Genomic DNA, 19,825 nt, shown 5'->3' with positions numbered 1-19,825 from the left:
CTGGTTTGAGTAGCTCGGCCTGTGTTCTGGATGGGTAAAAGTTATAATTCGCTCCACTCTTCTGGGAAGGCTTTCCACTAGGTTTTGCTTAGTGGTTGTAGGGATAACTAAGATACTGATGTGTGAGGAGGTCCGGGGTTTATTTGGCGTTCCAGTTCATCTTGAAGGTATTCAGTATGGTTGAGGAAATCGGGGCTTAATGCAGAATACTTCAGATCATCTACACAAAACTGCTGGAACCTTCATGGAGCCATGATCATCATGCATGTTCTTTAAGTTCTAGTAAAACAGCTCATGGAGCCCTTTCTGTGTGTGTGTGTGTGTGTGAGAGAGAGAGAGAGAGAGAGAGAGAGAGAGAGAGAGAGAGAGAGAAAACAAGCTAATTGCCCTCCAAGCGTGTCTAATCACTTAAAAAAAAGTAAAGGAAATTCGGAATGCAACGTCACAATATCAAAGGCGCCGCCGTGCACGTCGTAACGTGACATAAACGCCCCGGAAGCGTGTTTTTTTTTTTTTTTTTCCGGCCCTGGCTCTGCTCGTGATACCGGAAAAAGACAGAAAGACAGACCGACAGACCGACAGAAGGCCGGTCTCCTCGCTGCTGCGGGCTCGCGCCGGATCGCCACGGCACTTCCGCTCGGCGCGAGGGCGACTACAAGCACGCGCGTCCAGGCGGCGGAAGAGGCTCGCGCAGACACAAAGAAAGAAAGGTAGCGAGCTAAAGGACATTAAATTAAAAAAAAAAAAAAAAAAGGGAGAAAGGGAAGAAATGGAGGTATGTTCGTTTTATATAGCGGAGAGTGTGTTTAATCGAAGGGACTGAGACTCCGGGCGGTCTGTTGTTGTTGGACAGGTCGCGTGCTTGAGCGCGAGCCCCCGTGAAGGAGAAGCGCAGCGCTCGAACGCTTTCCGACTTTTTTGTTTGTTTGTTTGTTTGTTTGTTTATATTGTTTATTTGTTTATTTGCACGTTTATTTGTCGAACCAGTGGAAGTTTGCTGAACTCGAGGACAGAAGAGGGGGAGGGGGAGGGGGAGGGGGAAGAGGGGGTGGGGTGCGAATCCTGAAAGCGAACCGATCAGTTGTAGCTCGTGTGTGTTTTGTGAGTGTTGTGTGAGTGTTGTGTGATACACACCAGCTTCGGTTCCAGAGTAAACTCAGGGTCAGTGGGTTAATCTCAGTTTATACTCATGGTTATGAAATCAATCACGGTCTCTGTGTTTCTCTGTCTGTCTCTCTCTTACGGTCTCTGTCTCTGTGTCTCTCTTAGTCTCTCTGTCTGCACCGCTGTCTTTCTGTGTCTCTCTCTGAAGGTGTTAATGGTCACCTCTTCCATCATGTTCTCCTCAATCTGCTCACTCTCCATCACACTAATCTATTTTTTTTCTCGTTTATTAATTTTTACCATCTTTCTCTTGAAGGTTGTGAGGATGTCGGACGAGGACTCACGAGCCGGCTCTAGTTCCTCTTCCTCCTCTTCCTCCTCCTCTTCTTCATTGTCGATGTCGTCTTCTTCCTCTGTCCATCAGCAGTCAGAGAAGGACACGCCCAGCAAGAAACGAGAGAGCAAAGCCAGCATGAACAAGAACTCCAAACTCCTGTCAACCAGCGCCAAACGGTCAGTAGACCTGCTGCACACTCACACTCACACTTGATCACTTAATCCTGGGTTTTAATCCTAATACCGTCTGGAAGATATCCTGGTCTCGTACTCACACACACTTTAGAACATGCAGACAGGAACCACAGTTAAGGATCGACCTGGAGCTCAACGAGGTGTGATGCAACATTGTCCTCATCTTGACAATGTTCCACCAACCTTCTGAAGAGGAAACGGAATGTTTCAGTGGTCCTCCTTTCCCCTAGAGAAGACGTAATGATGGTGGCTGAACAAATACAAACAAATTTGCCATCAAGTTCTGGCAGGTGGAAAAAGTCCGTCAGGATCTAAACCACGTATAGATTCCCGACTTCAGTGTTTGAGATCATGAGTTTGGCGTGTTGCAGAAACCTGATGCACAGATCTCTTCATTGTTACCTTTTTTTCTTTCTCTTTAGGATTCAGAAAGAACTCGCTGATATCATGTTGGATCCTCCACCAAACTGCAGGTAAGTGATGCTTATAAATACACTCTAGAGAATATTAACCGTGTGTGTGTGTGTGTGTGTGTGTGAGAGAAAAGAGCCTGGTCTGGAGATCGTTTCAGATCCTTTTCAGATCTTGGACCATAAATGAAAGTTTGCAGTATCTGTGTTGCTGCAGCTTCATCTGGGGGAAAAGTAATCTGATTCAGATCATATTGTGGAGCTCCAGCTTTTTATCTGAGTGTTATACTGTGGATTACAGAAGGATTAACCTCTGGGGGGTGAGGGTGGTGATGATGATGATGATGATTGGGTGTAGTATCCAGGACTTTCCCCTCCCCAATCTGAAGTGTATGATTGGAGGTTTTAGGTCTGAAGGTCATTGGGAGCTCGGTGTCTCTGCAAGGAGCATCGACATCCTGGTGATTTACTCTCCAAAATCACGTTTGTTCTCACATGAAATTAACAATGAGCTGGAGGAGGTGTGCATGAGTTTGATGGGTTTCCTGTTTTCTTGCTTGTGTGGTTGAAACCTGCCGTGCAGCGTCACGTGGGTCGTTCACACGCCAGACATCGTATAAAAAATAAATTTCTGAAGGTCATTTATTTCCCTTCTTAATTCTGTTTTGAAGAACTTTCTTCACTTTATTTTTAAGAAATTGAAACAAGCGCGAGATCAAAAGTATCGGGACAGCCGACTTTTACAGCCGTATGTGGTTCCCTCCATCTTTGGATCTGGTAGCAGGAAAATTTCCCTTCACTTGAATTTGGAGACCAGCATGACATTGCCCCCGTGCACAAATCCGACTCCGTGAAGATCTGCTTTCCGTGGGGTTGGACTGGAAGATCTCCTGTTATAGAGCTCCAACTCTATTGAGCACCTTTGTGATGAATTGGAAGACCTACTCACCTCACCTGGGTTCTTTTCTGAGTTTGATTTCTCTCAAAGTTCCTTCCTCATTAAATCTATGGAAGTTTTAGAAGGGAAAAAAAAAGCATTTTTATATTCATAACGAACTTCTGTGAATCTGATTTAAGGATGTTATTTAATTATTAAAAGCACTACAAATAAAACTAAATTGATTAAATGTGAAATGCTATAATTTTATCCCTAATCATTTGTCCTTAAAACTCTATCGTGTGTGTGTGTGTGTGTGTGTGTGCATTACATAAATTGCAAGTCTAAACAGGCTTTTATCTGCTCAGGGGGAGCCCCATTTTGTTCCTAAAATACAAAAACGCACTTAATATGAGAAAAGAATGAGCTCAGAATAGATTAGAATGTAGAAGTATAGAAAAGAAAAAAAAAATGCACAAGTTTTTTTTTATATTGAAATATTTAAAATCTTTTTTTTTTTTTTTTTGCACTTAAGCGATTGCATAGAAAAATAAATGCCTGACTATGAGGAAACAAAAATTTGTTCACAAGAAAATGAAGTTGTGATGAGGAGAAAGTTATAATGCTTGACCTCTCAGGGTTTTTCTATCTGAACCAGCAACACGATGATCGCGCTCTTGTGCTGCGCAAAACGATCTATAAAATCTATTGTGGACTTGCAGTACGATACACATTTTTGTGGTGATCAACAAAATTTGTAAGAAGTAATATTAATAGGACTGCATGCACTTCTCTGATTGGACGATACTTTTTTGTTCTTTAGTGTTTTGATCATTGAGAGAATTAGAAATAAGGTGCGTGTAGGTGCTGAGATCTGCTGCCTCAAGACTTTTTCCATCCTTCAGCTTATCGTGACTCTGCAAGTGCGTCGGTGTTTTTTGGAGTGTTCCAGCAGGTGGATCAATCCAGCACTTGAGTTTTGGAGTCGGGACCCGAAATGTTGCTGTGTGGGTTTTGCGTCGAGGTTTTCCCTGGTTCTGATCCCTGTATCTGTACCGTGTGAGCGCGCGGGTGGGTTAGTTGGTTAATTTGGCTCTGAGGTGGCAGTTAGTGGGTGGAGATTGTTTTTGAGCGTTAAGTGCTGCATCTTGCGAGCTTTACCTCCGGTTCTGGTCTTTGATCACTGGTTTGTGGAAACGATTGGTTTCCTGTTTGAAATCTGGGCAATAAATTTCACTTGACTTTGCAAGTGAACTTCTGCCCCGTGTGTGTGTTTGTTTCAGCACACTGTCTGATTCACAAGTGTTTTTGGGGTTTGTTACCGCTAATGAATCTGCTGTACACACACTTGTATGCTATGATTTAAGTGTCCTTTAACCCCAAGCCCTATTCAGATGGTTTATTTTCTTCCTTTGAGTCCTGACTCACGCAGTCTCCTCTGAACCGGTTGTTGGATGTTGAAATGTCTGCCACTTGAATTCTGAGAAGCGTTTAAGTAAATCGGTGGTTTCTGAGGCTGGTAATTTTAATATACTTATCCTGTGCAGCAGAGGTAGCTCTTGGATATGTGTTTTTTTTTTTAGTAATGACACAAGACCTATTCAGATGGGATTCAGTTTATATCTGCTCCTGTGGCCTCTTGCCTCCTCCATGACTTTATTTCCATCCGGATGTGTGGATTATTTTTCTCGAGATAAATTACACGCCTCATCGAGGTGCTCCTGGTTCACGGTGTCATCTGAGATGTTTGCCCACCACTAGTGGCTGTATTTAGTATCTCAACTTTAGGTATTGTGAACTCTCCACCTGGATTTCAAACCGGGTACAGAAAGAAAAAAACTGATGCTTCTTGTGCACTTGAACCTGATGGAATGGGGAAGCCATGTTCTGAACATTCCTGACCCTGAATCATGGCATATTTAGACACTTCACCTTCAAACCTACGTCCTGGTCCAAGGTCCATGGTCCAACCATGATCCTCCCCCTATTTCACATTTGCTCCCCCTCTCTCTCCATCTCTCACTGTGTTTCCCTGGTTTCTTCTCATCCCCCCCAGCTTTTCCCCCTTGTGTGAATTTTGGCCGACCGGTATCTTTCACACTTTTGGCATTCCTAACATTCCAGGGCCATAAGCAGAGTGCCGTGACTTTTTTTCCATCCTAACGCCACAGTGATTAAAGATGCTGTCGAAGCAGCAGCAGATGGCCAACACTGAGCCGAAAGTCACGAGGGTGATGTTTGACCTAATCCCCCCCCCCCCCCAAAAGCATCAGTCTCCATTCCCTCAGTTTGTTCATTTTCAGGCTTTTCTTATTGTCCTGACGTTGGCTCTGAAATTCCATACGCGAGTTCACATGGACGTGTGTCAGTCCTGGGTGGGTGTTTGGATCCCGGAGTGTCGAGACGCACCTGATGAAGCGTTCCTCGTCCGTGGAGACCTACTGGGAAATGTTCTTCGTGTGTGAGAGAACTGAACGTTGTTGCGTTTTGTTTTCGATGAAAGTTTGACTATAAATAAAGCGGATTTGAAAGGTTCCTGTTTTGTAAGACGTGTGGCTGAAGTCAGTCTGCTCTTACTGAACATTCTTTCCACACACTCGGGTGATGTCTTGCTTTTGAACCTTTTATTCATTTTAACGTTCCTTCATGACTCCTTGCTGTTTTTTCTTCTTCGGCTTGTTCATTAGGGATTTGCATCCTTATTTCTGTAAGTTTTCTATTAGTTTAGATTACTTCATTTGCACAAGCCGTGTGTGTGTGTTTGCTTCTCAGAGGTGCTGTTTCTTTGGCAGATACACAGTTCAGTGGTGTGATTTATAATCTGTGTGTGTGTGAGGACTTTGTGGTGAAAAACACACCTTTGCTCAACTGAAGCATTAATTTTGGTCATGAGCAGAAACCTCAGGCTGCTTTTACACCGAAAGACGACTAATTTTATCGTAGTTGTTTGCACGTGGAAGTGTGCGTGTGAGATTTTATATATGCATACACACTAATACGTGCACATGTATAAACAGTAACAGTCAAAGGTTTTCTGGTATTTTTACTCCATTACAACATTTAATACTGAAGAATCCAAACTTTTGAATAAACACGCCTGGAATTACGTAATAAACAAAAATGTGTTCAACAACCCGGAATGTTTTAGTCCTGATTCTCCAAAGTGGCTCCATTTTAGCTTTTGAGGTAGTCATCTGGAATTTTTTTCATTAATCTTGAAGTTCCCAGAGGTGTGGAGTGCTTGTTGACTGCTTTTCCTTCACTCTCCAGTCCAACTCATCTGGATCATCAGTGAGCTTTAGATGGGGTGATTGTGGAGGCCGGGTCACGTGATGCAGCACTTAATCACCGTCCTCCTTGAACATAACAGCTCTTCTATAACCTAATGGCATATTAGAGGATGTTGTCCTGTTGGAAACAAATGATCTTCCCACTAAGTGCAAACCAGATGGGATGTGCGGTCACTGCAAAATGCTGGTTAAGTGTGACCTCAATATTAACCAAATAGCCAACAGTGTCATGAGCTAAGGACCTTCACATCATCACACCCTCTCCTCCATGCTTTACAGTGGGAATCATGCATTCGTCCGTTTGCTCTCTGTACGTCTAACAAAGACACGGCGGTCGGAACCAAAAATCTAATTTAAAATAATCAGACTAAAGGACCGATTTTAACTGATCCCCATTCCTTGTGTTTCTTGGCCCGATAATTCTCTTCTGCTTGTTCCTTTGAAGTAATGGATTCTTCGCTGCCATTTAACCACAAACCTCCTCTGATCATTGGATGTTGAAATATATCTGCCTCTTGAACTCTGAGAAGCATTTATGTATATCTGTGGTTTCTGAGGCTGGTAATTGTAATAAACGTATCCTCTGGTCCTCCTGAGAGCCTGTTTCAACATGGTGTTTGATGGATTTGGAGACTAAATGGAGCTACTTAGGACAATCGAAAATATAAAGTATATTTTGGGTTATTTAACACGTTTTTTGTGTACTACATAAACCTATATAAATAAATACATGTTCTTTCAAAGTTTGGATTCTCAAAGCCAGGAAAGGAAAAGGGGTGTGTGTGTGTGTGGGCAGGGTGAGTGGAGTCATGAGCTGCAAAATAAAAAAAGGTTTCCTTAAATATTCGTGTATATTTAGGGAAATATGATTGTTTTGAGCGTTGATGATGCGTTCATATTTCACAATTCAATACGCTTCCCGAATCCAAACCGGTTTCCAGAACAGGTTTGTCAGTGCTCCAGGGCAAATCAGCAAATGGCAAGATGGTTTATTATTTATTTGTTTAATTGAAACTTTTAAATACGGCTATACGGTTCTCATACCACCTACTATTTCCTTCGGTTCGATAGAAATGCTGAAACTGCAGGTCTTCAGGGTTTGTGCCGTAATTCTACAACTGTTACGAAGTCAAATATTGGACGGATTAGTCTATGTAGAGGTCAATTAAATCTGTTGGACTCTGTATTAGGGGTGTGAACTTTGGTATATTTGAGTGTAATGCGTTTAAGGTTCTGATTCAGTGATTCTTTTACTTATAATTGTTACTAAATCCTTAGTCCAGACTGACTTACATTTATCTCATTCATACAACTGAGCAGCTGTGGGGTTTAGGACCATGGTCAGTGGCCCACGGTTGGCATCTTGGTGTGGCTGGGATTTGAACTTATGACCTTCTGATTCAAAATCCAATGTATTAACCACTAAACGCCCATGGTGGAGACTCTCAATTATCCGTATACAAAAATTCCTCTTCCATAAATAGTAATAAATTTCATCTTCAGATGGATCTAATTAAGTTCCTCTACAGAAAATAAACCTAATCAATGAATGTAAGTACCAGGAGTCATTTCAAGTGGTTTTGTCTTGTTTTTAAGTGCCGGTCCAAAAGGAGACAACATCTACGAGTGGAGGTCCACCATCCTGGGTCCTCCAGGCTCCGTGTACGAGGGAGGGGTCTTCTTCCTTGATATCTCCTTCACTCCAGACTACCCCTTCAAACCGCCCAAGGTGAGAAGGTTTCTGATGCATTAAATAAAAGCCGTAATTTTTGTGTTGGTTTTAATGATCTCATAAGACATGTGCGTGTGTGTGTGGTTTTGTATTGTATTGCATTCGAGTGCAGGTCCGTTGTGCATCTTTCTGCCAAATTGCAAACCAACACCAGAAATCCTGCTGCTCACCGCTGATGGTTTACAAAGATACGATTACAGGAAGTGGAGAAAACCTGCAGTATTCAAGCCCATGTGTGAACAATCTTCTCGCTCAGAGGAGCAAATTGCTGCTGTTATGCCAAAAACAGTGTTTATTCCTCTAATATTCCAATGACTGAAGTGTTTTTTTGTTATCTTTTTATCATAAGTGTTTATGACGCACCGAACGTGCTGTAATGCCAATTCAGTGTAAAGCTGCCTCGAAGATTACAGGAAAAACATCAGAAGAACCAAAAATAGCAGTGTTGAATTTACACCATGAGGTCACTGGATATTTTGGTGGACGTTATTGTGCTGCTTTTGTTGACCTGCTTATTTGTAGCCAGGTTTTGTTGGCAGAGGAGTCTCTCACTCAGGACATGTTTCCTTGCACACCTTTTCACATTTTCTCACTTTGCTGATAAGTTCTAATTTGTGTGTTTCTGAAACAGGAATGGACCATGTTTTAAAGGGTTTGAAGCAGATCTGCAGTTGCCTCCATATGAAGATTGAGCATTTTAGTTAGTTTTATTATCCTAATGTGGACGCCTGATTAATGTCTCTTCTCATCATATTTTATATATTCGAAAAATACAATAAAATATAAACGTTAGTTTGACACCTACTGATCACACACTTGGGCTTGTTGAACATCTCGTTCCAGGTTTATTTCCCTTTTCACTGCTATAATAAGCTGCATCCTTCTAGGAAAGCGTTCCACTCAATTTTAATGCATTAGTGATCATTTATCTACAAGAGCATTAATGAGATGTTTAGACAGAGTAACAGTTCATCCTGAAGGTATTCAGTGGGTTTAATGAGGTCTGGGATCCATGCAGGACATTTCACCTCGCATCAACAGCGACATTTTCAGAGCTCGCATTGAGTACAGGAGCATCATCGTGTTGGAACACTGCTTGTGTTCTGTGGTGGTCAGGTGGCCACAGACGTTTGGTCATATATCATGTAAATACAGGAGCCTCTTTGCTAACATTGAGGTGTGTCTGGTCTTCTCCCAGGTGACGTTTCGTACTAGAATCTACCACTGCAACATCAACAGTCAGGGCGTGATCTGCTTGGACATTCTGAAGGACAACTGGAGTCCAGCGCTCACCATCTCCAAAGTGCTACTGTCCATCTGCTCTCTCCTTACAGACTGCAACCCTGGTGAGATTCCTAATAATGATATCTTAATGTTTGTGTGTGGCTGTGGCTGGTGTTTGTATGCTTCAGCTACAGAAATGTGTAGAATCTACGTACAGATCTTATTTTTTTGGGGGGGATGGATTTGTGGAGATCCATGATAAAGGTGAAACCGCATGCTAGTAACCTTGATGGAACCAAATACTAAGAGTAGTAACTCTTTCTGAGGGGTTGGGAGCTTAGTGGTTGATGCATTGGACTTTGGATCCAAAGGTCATGAGTTCAAATCCGAGCAACACCAAGCTGGCACTCCTGGGCCCCTGTCCAAGGTCCTTAATCCCATAATTGCTCATTTGTATAAATGATATAAATGTAAGTCACTCTGGATACTGGGCATCTTCCAAATACCACAAATGTAAAACACCTCTCGTGGTCTTGTGCTGAAGTTGCAGCATTGGCTGTATGCTGGAGCTCAGCCCATACAAGACCTAGACTATAGCAGACTCCAAAGTTCTGGCAGTTACAGGTGTGAGCATTTATCCAGCTGTTTAATGCTCATGTATGCTACTGCACACAATTCTTCGCACATTTCATTTTCTTCAGGATTTCTTGTGAATATAGACTATATGAACAAAAGTGTTTGGACACCGGACCATCCCTTTCTGCATGTAGTCTCCATTTGCAGTTCTAATAACCTCCACTCTTCTGCTAAGATGTTCCAATAGATTTTGGGTAGATTTATGATCATTCAGTTCACATTACAAAAAAAAAGGGTTCAGAGCTTGATGGCAGGAGATCTTCCACTTCACCTCATATCTTCATTGAGCTGGCTTTGTGCGCAGGAGAGCATTGTCCTGCTGGAACAAGTCTGTACCGCAACCAAAGCAGTCCTGTAAAAGTTTGTGAAACAACCACATCTGGGTGGAAAAGTCGGGTGTCCCAATACTTTTGGTGTATTAAATGGTCACACTTTGTTTTAATCCCACTGTGCTCTTTCTCTCTCTTTAAGCCGACCCTCTGGTAGGAAGCATCGCCACTCAGTACACAAACAACAGACCGGAGCATGACCGGATAGCGAAACAGTGGACGAAGCGCTACGCCACATAATTGCCCCAGCGAGGAACCAGTGCCTCGGGCTCTTGGGGTGGGGGTTCAGAGGATGGGTTTGGGTGGGACGGGGTTGATGGGAACGGGTTCGGCTGTAGGATGGAGTGTTTTACGATGGAATTCACGTCTTTATGTCCATAATATCATTTGGCTCATGTAGACGACTCCTCTGGCAATAACTGATCTTAACACGTCTTCCTTTTATGAATGTTTTTTTTTTTTAAAGTTTATTTTTATTTCTCACTCTTGTAAATTGATTTGATTTTAGCGAAGGCTTCAGAAGGGCCTGGTCCTGAGTGCGTGTAAAAATCCGACGTCTGGGTACAGCACTTGACTGTACAAACGTATTTCTTTTCCCTCTGCTTATTAAAGTTTCTTTCGCTGTTCTCTCAGTGTCTCTATCGTCAGCGAGCGCTCGGAGTCACGTAACCAAACAGGCCACAAACGCATTAATGAAGGAGAGAAAACGATGCGCCTGCCTTTCTCTGGTTGAGTAACATAGCTGTGATAGTTTCACCCACAAGGTCCTGTGGTCTTATTATACCATAAAGGATTTAAAGCATCAGCTGTGATTTATTGTTACCCCCAAATCCACTATGATCAAAATTTAGTGCATTTATTGCTACTTTATTACTCGTTTTTGCACAGCAGTAGAGATCAATGTAATTTAGCCATGTGGGTTTTTTTTGTTGGTTTTTTTTATATAAAGGTTATGGAAGCCTGTTGCTGCCACTAAATAAAAAAAAATTGTAAAAGTTTGTGCCTTTTATTTTTTTATTTATTCAGTGGTGGAAACGTGCTTCCACAGGAAACCGCTTGAATTTGTGATTCCTCTAATAAAATTAATATCTCAGTGAAACCACGCTGAATATAATCCTCTATAATCTTTTCTATGTTGAGTGGCTATAAAATATGCAATCCTACAGTCGATTAATTACTTTAAGGTAAATCTACTCTAACAAGTTTCTGGACATCTAACTGTATGATTTTATGATTTCTGAACATCTGATTCCACACTAATTCTCCATTTGCTCTTGTAATGACGTCCAGGGTTCTGGGAAGATGTTCCACTAATTAATGATTGTAGGTGAGAAGGTCTGGGGAGCAGTCAGTGTTTAGGTTCAGCCCAAAAGTGTGCAATAGGATTAATAGCAGGAGCTCTTCCAACTCATGGAAAGCAGAACTGGTTCTAGGTGCAGGTTTGGGTCGCGGGAGTGACGTCTGATACAGTTGTATGCCTCCATACTGGAAGAACCAGATATGGCTGAGGAAGTCAGGTGTCCCAACATCTTTTTTTTACTACACTCAACCTCATAGAATGTACTTGTGGTGTTGTGGATATCGGTGTTGAAGCGTTCAGACTGATCGGACTGATGCGAGACACCGGTGTCCCTAATGATTTGGTTTCTTTGCACTGAGGAATCACATAAAGCTTTTTAAATATAATTAACCTTCTGAAACGGTTTATTACAGCTCACATTTATTATTCTACCTGTTCACGTCACACACACGTGCCAAAGCTGTTCAATACAAAGTGATTAATATAAACCTTTACACAGAACCGCACACACACACACACACACACACAGCTTCACCGTGACATTTCCGGTTAATAAAATACCTTTATTATTGCCTCTTGCTACAAAACATAACCCGAAGCTGTTCCTCTTGATTCCCCGGGGCTGAACTGCCTCGTGTTCGGTGAAGCGCCGTTTGAGAGGAACTGAAAACCGAAGCACTCGAGGCAGACACCCAGCTGCCTATTACAGCTTATTGTACTGTTGTGGAAGCATCATGGATTCATAGATTGCTATTTTCTATACGGAACTGCTACGATCATCCACTCATACTTTACATTACTCAAATCTAAACCACTCGAGTGTGTTCATGTGGTCTTTGGCCGATCCTCTATTTTTTTCCCTCCCGGAAACAAAAAACCTTTTCGCAGGACCTCGAGACGTCTCAGATGTCGTTGGACGGCGTTCCTTTGCTCTTCCGGCCGGGCAGCGGGAATGCCGATTTGCTCTGAGGCTGTGTGAGGCGGCTGGTGAGCATGGTGAAGGGTTCGATCAGAGAGCTGCGCTCGGTCACGCTCACCTCCCACAGCTTCACTTTCTCGGCCCGAGCCCACTGCTGAGCCACTTCCTGCTCCACCTGACGTCTCTCGCGCAGGTCCGACTTGTTCCCCAGAACGATCACCATCACCTGGCCGGGTCACAGACAATCATCAGTGTGTTCTGATCATCAGGAACTTTATGAAATGCAAACGACTGCATTTTCCAAACAGCTACGTTCTGTATTAATGACTTTTTATCCATTTATAGTTAAATCAATTACACACACGTGCACACAAACACAACATCCTCAGAGCTGAAGACTTTCCCGTGGTGGAAAACTAACTTATGCCAAACACCGGCATTGGAGACTCCGTCCATTAATACCTTTCTACCATAAATGCCTTTTTTTTTTTTTAATCCATTTATAGTTACATTAAATGCTGCTTTAAAACATTTTCCTTTCCAGTCTCTTTTTTCCCGCAGCTTATCGTGTTACACGCAAACAGCAAAACACAACCCCCTCCAATCTAAAGACAAAAAAATTCCCACTACAAAGTTGACACTGGAGACTCCTTAATTAAAAAAAGAAAAACTTTTTGGATTATGTGGCGTCTGCAATTGAAGAATTCATTACTACAGATAGAGACTAATATGAACAGCTGGAACATCTGTCTGAATCGTGCTCAACTCTTAACCAATTAGATTGGGGAATTCCGAATTCGGTGCTTTTTGAACATCTCATTCCACATTTAGTCTCCAGTTCCTTTTTATTATAACCTCCACTGTTCTGGGAAGATGTTCCACTAGATTTCGAAGTGTGCTTGTGTTCAGAAAGCACATTCGAATCTTATGCTCGGGTGTCCACAAGTTTTTGGACATATAGTTAATTTTATATAATGTATGAAATGTATGTATGGAAATCTAAAATAAACACATTTCCAACTAGAAATTAGATTTTTGGAACAAAAATATAAAAGACAAAAACAGCAGTTTTGTATTGTACCTCTTTCTTGTCCCTGGATTTGTCGATTTCCTTCTTCAGGACGTCAACTTTCTTGAAAGACTCCATGCTGTCGACGCTGTAGACCAAGACAAAGCCGTCGGCCACAGAGTAGTAGTGTTTGGGAAGCTCCTGGCCGTCGTGGAGCCCCCTGGTGTCGTATAGACGCAACTGTTCTCTCACACCACGGTCCGTCTCGACCGAGGCCACGTAGATGTCTTCCTGGGTTTCATTTGTTTCAGCACCTAAACAGCAACATGTTAAATACACACACACACACACACACACACACACACACACACACACACACACACACACACACACAAAACGTATGAGGTGATACCTTCAAAATAGTCCCCTTATACAGCAATACAGTGCTCCCAGCGTTCTTCTGAAATGTGTCCTGGAGAAGGTGGTAGCTCAGTGGTTAAGGCATTGGACTCTGGATCAGAAGGTCACAAGCTGCTGGGCCCTTGAGCAAGGTCCCTAACCCTCAACTGCTCAGTTGTAAGTCGCTCTGAATGATCCCACAACGGTGTCAAAAGTGCAAGCTGGATCATAATCTTCGGGAGAGGGTGCAGTTGTGAAGGAGCCAAATCTGGCGAGTAGGAAGGGTGCGGAAATGGGATCATGTAGATGGTTCTCAGACGATCATCGTGCACGAGTTGCCGAACGTTTTCTGGGGTTGAGCTCGTGGAAGGTCTTCCTGATCTCTCGTCGTCTTCCGGCGATGTTCTTCCGCTCTTGACGACTCGTCTCAGTGTCGCCGTATGTCATGTCAAACGTCTCTGTGACAGATTTGCCCATGTTCACGCAGAATTTCATGTTTGTGATGGTGACGCACACAACAATTACACTTTTAGTCTCCAGACTTTTTAAAACCACGTTAGGATCTGAATCTCTACCGTGTTTTCTGGTTGCTTTGTAACAACGTTGAGGTTTCAGTAAACCACAAAGCCTTGGAGTCTCAGAGTGTGTACACGTGGGATAATATGTACAGGAATAAATACACTTTCAGTGTGTGTGTGTGTGTGTGTGTGTGTGTGTGTGTGTGTGTGTGTGAGAGAACTTCAGGACTGACCAGCTGTATGGTTCCCATACAGTAACTGCTCGAGGATCGCCGTTTTCCCGACAGATGTCAAGCCACAGACCACCACCTTACAGCCTTTACCCATAATGCCCTTGAAGATGCCCTACAAAGACACAGATAAGACAGCAAAACATTTCAAAGTCACATAAATTGATTATGTATTTCAACGGATTTTCTTTTTAAACAGGAAGTACATTACAGGAAGTGACAACATGGTGTCCAAACCAACCTTACAGTTTAGTGAACTCACTGGAACAGAAAGGTTTTTTTTTCCTCTCAACACTGTTCTAGCTAATGAGATTAGAAGTTATGCACATTTCTGATTCGAGGTCGAATATTACCGGATAGACGAGGTCGAAAAACACGGGGAGACATGAACCTAGAGGCTTCTGATTCGTCTGAAAACCAGTGCTGATGGAGTGATGGAGAAGTTTTCTGGTGCACAAATTCCACCTCCTCTTTAAAATAAACCTGCGTGACAGTTTTAAAAAAGGAGGAGGAAGGCACGCACTTTTTCAGCATGATAATAACCCCTACATGTGCCATTTATAGTCTTTAGATTGGATTTAATTAGACAGCTCTATGGAAACCCCTAACGCGACCTAGACACCAAAAAATCTCCAGGAAATCGACTGTTTATGATCAAAACAAGCTTTTTTGCGCATTTAGAAACTGATAATAAACAGCACGAATGATGCAGGTACATGTAAGATCCAGGTGGGTATTAGCTCTCATCCTGATAAAGACTTTAAACCACTTTCAACATAAACACAAACCCATTTACCAGAAATAATAATAATAATAATAATAATAATAATAATAATAATAATAATAATAATAATAAAGAGAAACAGACAGATAAATAAAGAGACGGGTTAATAAAACAAATGAATAAGCAAACAAATAGAGAGAGAGAAAAATAAAATAATTAATAGACAGATAAACAGACAGAGAGATGAATAGACAGACAGGCAAGCAGACAGACAGATGAATACACAGACAGACAGATTAATAGACAGATAAAGAGACAGGTAGACAAACAGACAGAAGAATACACAGGCAGACAGAGACAGACAGACAGATGAATAGACAGACAGACATACATACATACATACATACATACAGACAGACAGACAGACAGGTAGACTGACAGACAGATGAATAGACAGTTAAACAGATAGAGATATTAATTGAAAATTACTATTATTATTATTATTAAACAGGTAAATAGACAGAAAATGACTGAATGATCAGTGTTTTGAAACAAACAAAAAAAAATTCCAGAATTCTTTCCTGCAGCCTGAAGGTCAAAGAAGCTGAACAGAAAGCAGCTCGAGTTTAATGCCCTTAATTATATCCACATTTTAAAATCACATTTTGTATTTTTTTTATCTGGATTTCACAATAATTTATATATTTGATAAATACCCTATACAGTTATTTTACTGAAATAAAAATAAAACTCAAGATCAAGCAAGAGCTTTTCTATGTTTTTTCTAGATGCAGTGTTCATCAGTGTGTGAGGATTAAATGCGCTTTTGGAGTAATAAAGTATCAGAACCGAACCCAAATTCATGCTTTTATATGATTTATAAGCGACACAACACTGATTTAGAGCAAATATTTGAATTATTCTTTAAATGAACGCACAATAAAGCCGAAAAGTCGCAAAATCAAACCTTTATTATTATTATTATTATTATTATTATTATTATTATTATTATTATTATTATTATTATTATTATTATAACACGATAAAGGGACCGAGCCTACCTTCAGCACAGTGATGACGTCAATCGTGTGCGACGCTCAAGCGATCTGTTAATGCTAGTGATTTTATATAATATGTATCATCAAAATTGACTTCCGCTGTATCTTTTTATGATCACGGACATTCCCGAACACACCCTTACACGCATCGTGTTGGTTTTGCTTTCTATTTTCACGACAAAAACGAAAATTATCATATAAACTACATTTCCCATACACGTATAGACAGGAAATGCCATCTCGAGTTGATCATAAGGCATTCTGGGTAAGGAGCTCGCTCTTTCCGGTTTGTACGCCATCATGTAAGAAACTCTTTTCTATTTTTCTGAATCTCGAATCCGTTATAAATCCAACACCAAACACCGGCATCAGCGCTCGGGATTTCTAAAAACTATCCCGGAAACCTTCGTGTTTTTCTCCATATCGGTATTTCTCAGCTGTAGATGTTTATTTTTGTGATATTTGGTTTGAGAGGGTTCTTAGCGCTGTTGCTCTACACGCTTCGAGATGGTTTCTTGAAACCAAACAGTTTGTAGTTGGAAATGATGGTCTTTTAACCAGTTCACTAGGAATTAAATGAATGTATGATGTTTATTTGTTGTTCTGGTGTTTGTAAATGACGGTAGTTAAGCTGAAGGTTTTATCCAGGCGTGTTTGGGTTCAGCCTGGAGATCTTGAGATGTTCAGAAAACATATATTAAACCCCAGGAGCTTGAAACCAGCTTGTAGATATTATTGTAGATTGTCAAAATATGGAGCACTAAGAGCCATTTACATGAGTTTTGGATTTGATCTACCTTCAGACTCCTATATGAAGAGTCTGAAGGTGTATGAAGTTGTTCCCAGGACCATTCAGATCGAGAGTCCAGAATAAGTAGTTTTCTATGTTCTTCAGAAAATCTCAGGATTTCTACAGTCTAGATGTTGACTCCTGTGTGTATTTTTCTCTGCAGTTGAGGCATCATGGGTGCGTACAAGTACATGCAGGAGTTGTGGAGGAAGAAGCAGTCGGATGTGATGCGCTTTCTGCTGCGTGTCCGTTGCTGGCAGTACCGTCAGCTCTCCGCCCTGCACCGCGCTCCCAGAGCCACCCGACCCGACAAGGCCCGGAGACTCGGGTACAAGGCCAAGCAAGGTGGGTGAGACCCGAACTCGAGCACTGTGGACAAAAGTATGTGGACACCTGACTATTAGATTGGCATCATCTCCACAAGGTTCTGATGCTGGTGACTAGTTGAGGTCTTTGGTGCAATTCACTCCAAATAGGGTTTGGAGCTCTATATCAGGAGATCTTCCACACCATCCCATGTAGAGTCCTTTGCTCCTTCACTCTGTGCAATTGTGCACCAGCAGTTTGAAGGAGAACCACATTTGACTGGAAGTCAGGTGTCCCAATACCTTTGACCAGTCACGTGTTTAAACTGGGTATTTAAAGTGTTCTGTGGTATCGTCGAGTCCGTGGTGTCCATCACACAATTATAAATATCTTCTCGTCCTGTCATGGAAACGTGACTCTGGTTCCTGATCCGGTTCTTCGCCCGCAGGTTACGTCATCTACCGGGTGCGCGTTCGCCGCGGTGGCCGTAAACGCCCCGTGCCCAAAGGTGCCACCTACGGCAAACCCGTGCACCACGGCGTCAACCAGCTGAAGTTTGCCCGCAGCCTACAGTCCATCGCTGAGGTACGTGTTTCATCGCTGCTCGCACCTGCTCCGTTATATTCCTGTTGGTCTGGAGAAATCGAAAGCAATGCTGAATTTATCTGTACATCATTTGGGTTCATCTCCAGGCTCTTGGGTAGCTGTAGGATCTCAATGTAGTTTCATCTGGACCTTGACACCTGAGTGTGTAGGCTTTCAATCGTAGGGTCCGACTGACATCACTTTCATCTCATAACGAAATCTGTTGTTTTTGCAGCGCTTGTGAGCGGTGTAAAGACTGCTGGATGAAACCTCGCAGCTCTTTTTGGAGTTTTTACAGAAAACTCAGACGTGGGAAGATTTCTAGAAGAGTCGTCTGGGGGAGAGGGAATACAAATACCAGTATATATAGTGGTATCAGGGGTGTAAAATATCGTCAATAAAGATTTGACATCATGTAAATCGCAAAACAAAACGCGTACGTCACACGAAGTCTAGATTAGACCCGCGCACGTGAGCATTTACAGTGCGATCTTTCACTGCGTGATTTAGACTTCAAATACGTTTACAATGTAGTCACAAAATTCAAAATAAAGTGTAGAAAAGATGGACATTTATATCATTTTATGGTCCTTAAGGTCCAGCACAAAAACACACACACTGCAATAAATCGTCTAATTGTGTAATCGCTAAAATAAGTTTTTTATTACACACACACCTCGGCTGGATACTGGAGTGCAGACAGTGTTGGATCACTAAGCCAGTGTGTGTGTGTGTTTAAGCTGCTCGGCCTATAGTCCATTTAGTGAACAGTGTACAAACATTCAGACTGTAACGAGTGCATTTTATATATTACTGAATTGAATAATTCAATCTACACTCTCAATAGGGACAAATTCTCAAGTGCACGATGACCTTCATAATAAAAAAAATATTCAGTCCTTTGTTCGACTAAACCAGTCTTGAACCTGTGAAAGACTAAGAACGCACTTCACCTTGAGATTCCTACCGCAAATGCAGGGACGTCGTATCGTCTCGTCTCGTCTTGTCTCGTCTCAATGCCGAGTTCCTTCAGTGTTGTATTTAAAGCGGTTTGAATTTTTTGACCGCTTTTGATCACCATTCAGATCAATCAATGTTTATTGGGATTTTTCGTTTCAAAGTGGAAAATGTCTTTCCAGTCTGCAGATTATTTCTTACACACATGCAATCAGACGTCTGTGTTTTTGTGTAAATAAAAGAATAATAATGGAGCGAGATTTCAAAATCATAATGTTTATTTTAATAAATGCAGTAAAATACGTATGAGGGTGAGGTTTTTTCGTGATCTCGAACACGGTCGTGACGTGTGAAGGTTAAAATGCACCCCAAAGTTCCAGTTGAACATTTTATGAGCACTTGATTTTTTTTTTTATTTTTTTTTTTTATTTTTTTTTTTTTTTGTATGTAGATGTTTAATGTGGCTTTAAAAAATAAATAAATAAAATTTCACCCGGTTTCTCAGGAACGTGCCGGCCGTCACTGCGGTGGTCTCCGCGTGCTGAACTCTTACTGGGTGGGTGAAGACTCCACGTACAAATTCTTCGAGGTGATCCTGATCGACACCTTCCACAAGGCCATCAGACGCAACCCCGACATGCAATGGATCACAAAGGCCGTGCACAAGCACAGGGAAATGCGAGGCCTCACGTCAGCCGGCAAGAAGAGCCGTGGTCTGGGCAAGGGCCACAAGTTCCACCTCACCATTGGTGGTTCTCGCCGCGCTGCCTGGAGGAGACGCAACACTCTGCAGCTGCACCGCTATCGCTAAAAAGGGTGCTGCTTATCTGTACATTCAGCCCAATAAAGTACCTTTATATGGTTTGATTATTGCCTGGTGTCTTTAATATGCAAATA

General features: G+C 42.0%; 3 protein-coding genes across 6 annotated transcripts; 2 read left to right on the top strand and 1 right to left on the bottom strand.

Annotated features, from left to right (window-relative positions):
* The first annotated feature begins 345 nt into the window (after positions 1-345).
* LOC310727163 (ubiquitin-conjugating enzyme E2 E1-like) lies at positions 346-10,760 on the top strand. Its single transcript, XM_083543390.1, has 6 exons — positions 346-710; positions 1,421-1,617; positions 2,058-2,108; positions 7,809-7,941; positions 9,143-9,290; positions 10,276-10,760. The coding sequence occupies exons 2-6, from the start codon at positions 1,430-1,432 to the stop codon at positions 10,371-10,373; spliced, it is 618 nt and encodes a 205-aa protein (XP_083399516.1). The 5' UTR covers positions 346-710; positions 1,421-1,429; the 3' UTR covers positions 10,374-10,760.
* A 377-nt stretch (positions 10,761-11,137) lies between these two features.
* nkiras1 (NFKB inhibitor interacting Ras-like 1) lies at positions 11,138-16,432 on the bottom strand. 4 transcript variants are annotated; one of them, XM_083543393.1, is made up of 5 exons: positions 16,294-16,326; positions 14,750-14,991; positions 14,512-14,623; positions 13,434-13,675; positions 11,138-12,578 (listed from the first exon to the last, which is right to left on the bottom strand). In XM_083543393.1, the coding sequence occupies exons 3-5, from the start codon at positions 14,603-14,605 to the stop codon at positions 12,336-12,338; spliced, it is 579 nt and encodes a 192-aa protein (XP_083399519.1). In that variant the 5' UTR covers positions 14,606-14,623; positions 14,750-14,991; positions 16,294-16,326; the 3' UTR covers positions 11,138-12,335. The 4 variants fall into 4 exon arrangements, with proteins under 4 accessions (XP_083399519.1, XP_083399520.1, XP_083399521.1 ...); XM_083543394.1 differs by having other exon boundaries at positions 14,755-14,991; XM_083543395.1 differs by lacking the exon at positions 14,750-14,991 and having other exon boundaries at positions 16,294-16,432.
* Positions 16,433-16,553: 121 nt separating this feature from the next.
* Positions 16,554-19,792, top strand: rpl15 (ribosomal protein L15). Its single transcript, XM_083543391.1, has 4 exons — positions 16,554-16,592; positions 17,244-17,425; positions 17,835-17,971; positions 19,434-19,792. The coding sequence occupies exons 2-4, from the start codon at positions 17,254-17,256 to the stop codon at positions 19,737-19,739; spliced, it is 615 nt and encodes a 204-aa protein (XP_083399517.1). The 5' UTR covers positions 16,554-16,592; positions 17,244-17,253; the 3' UTR covers positions 19,740-19,792.
* Positions 19,793-19,825: the final 33 nt, after the last annotated feature.

The sequence above is a fragment of the Silurus aristotelis genome, assembly GCF_946808225.1.
Source record: "Silurus aristotelis genome assembly, chromosome: 6".
Lineage (NCBI taxonomy): Eukaryota > Metazoa > Chordata > Actinopteri > Siluriformes > Siluridae > Silurus > Silurus aristotelis.
This window is presented reverse-complemented; position numbering and strand designations above follow the sequence as displayed.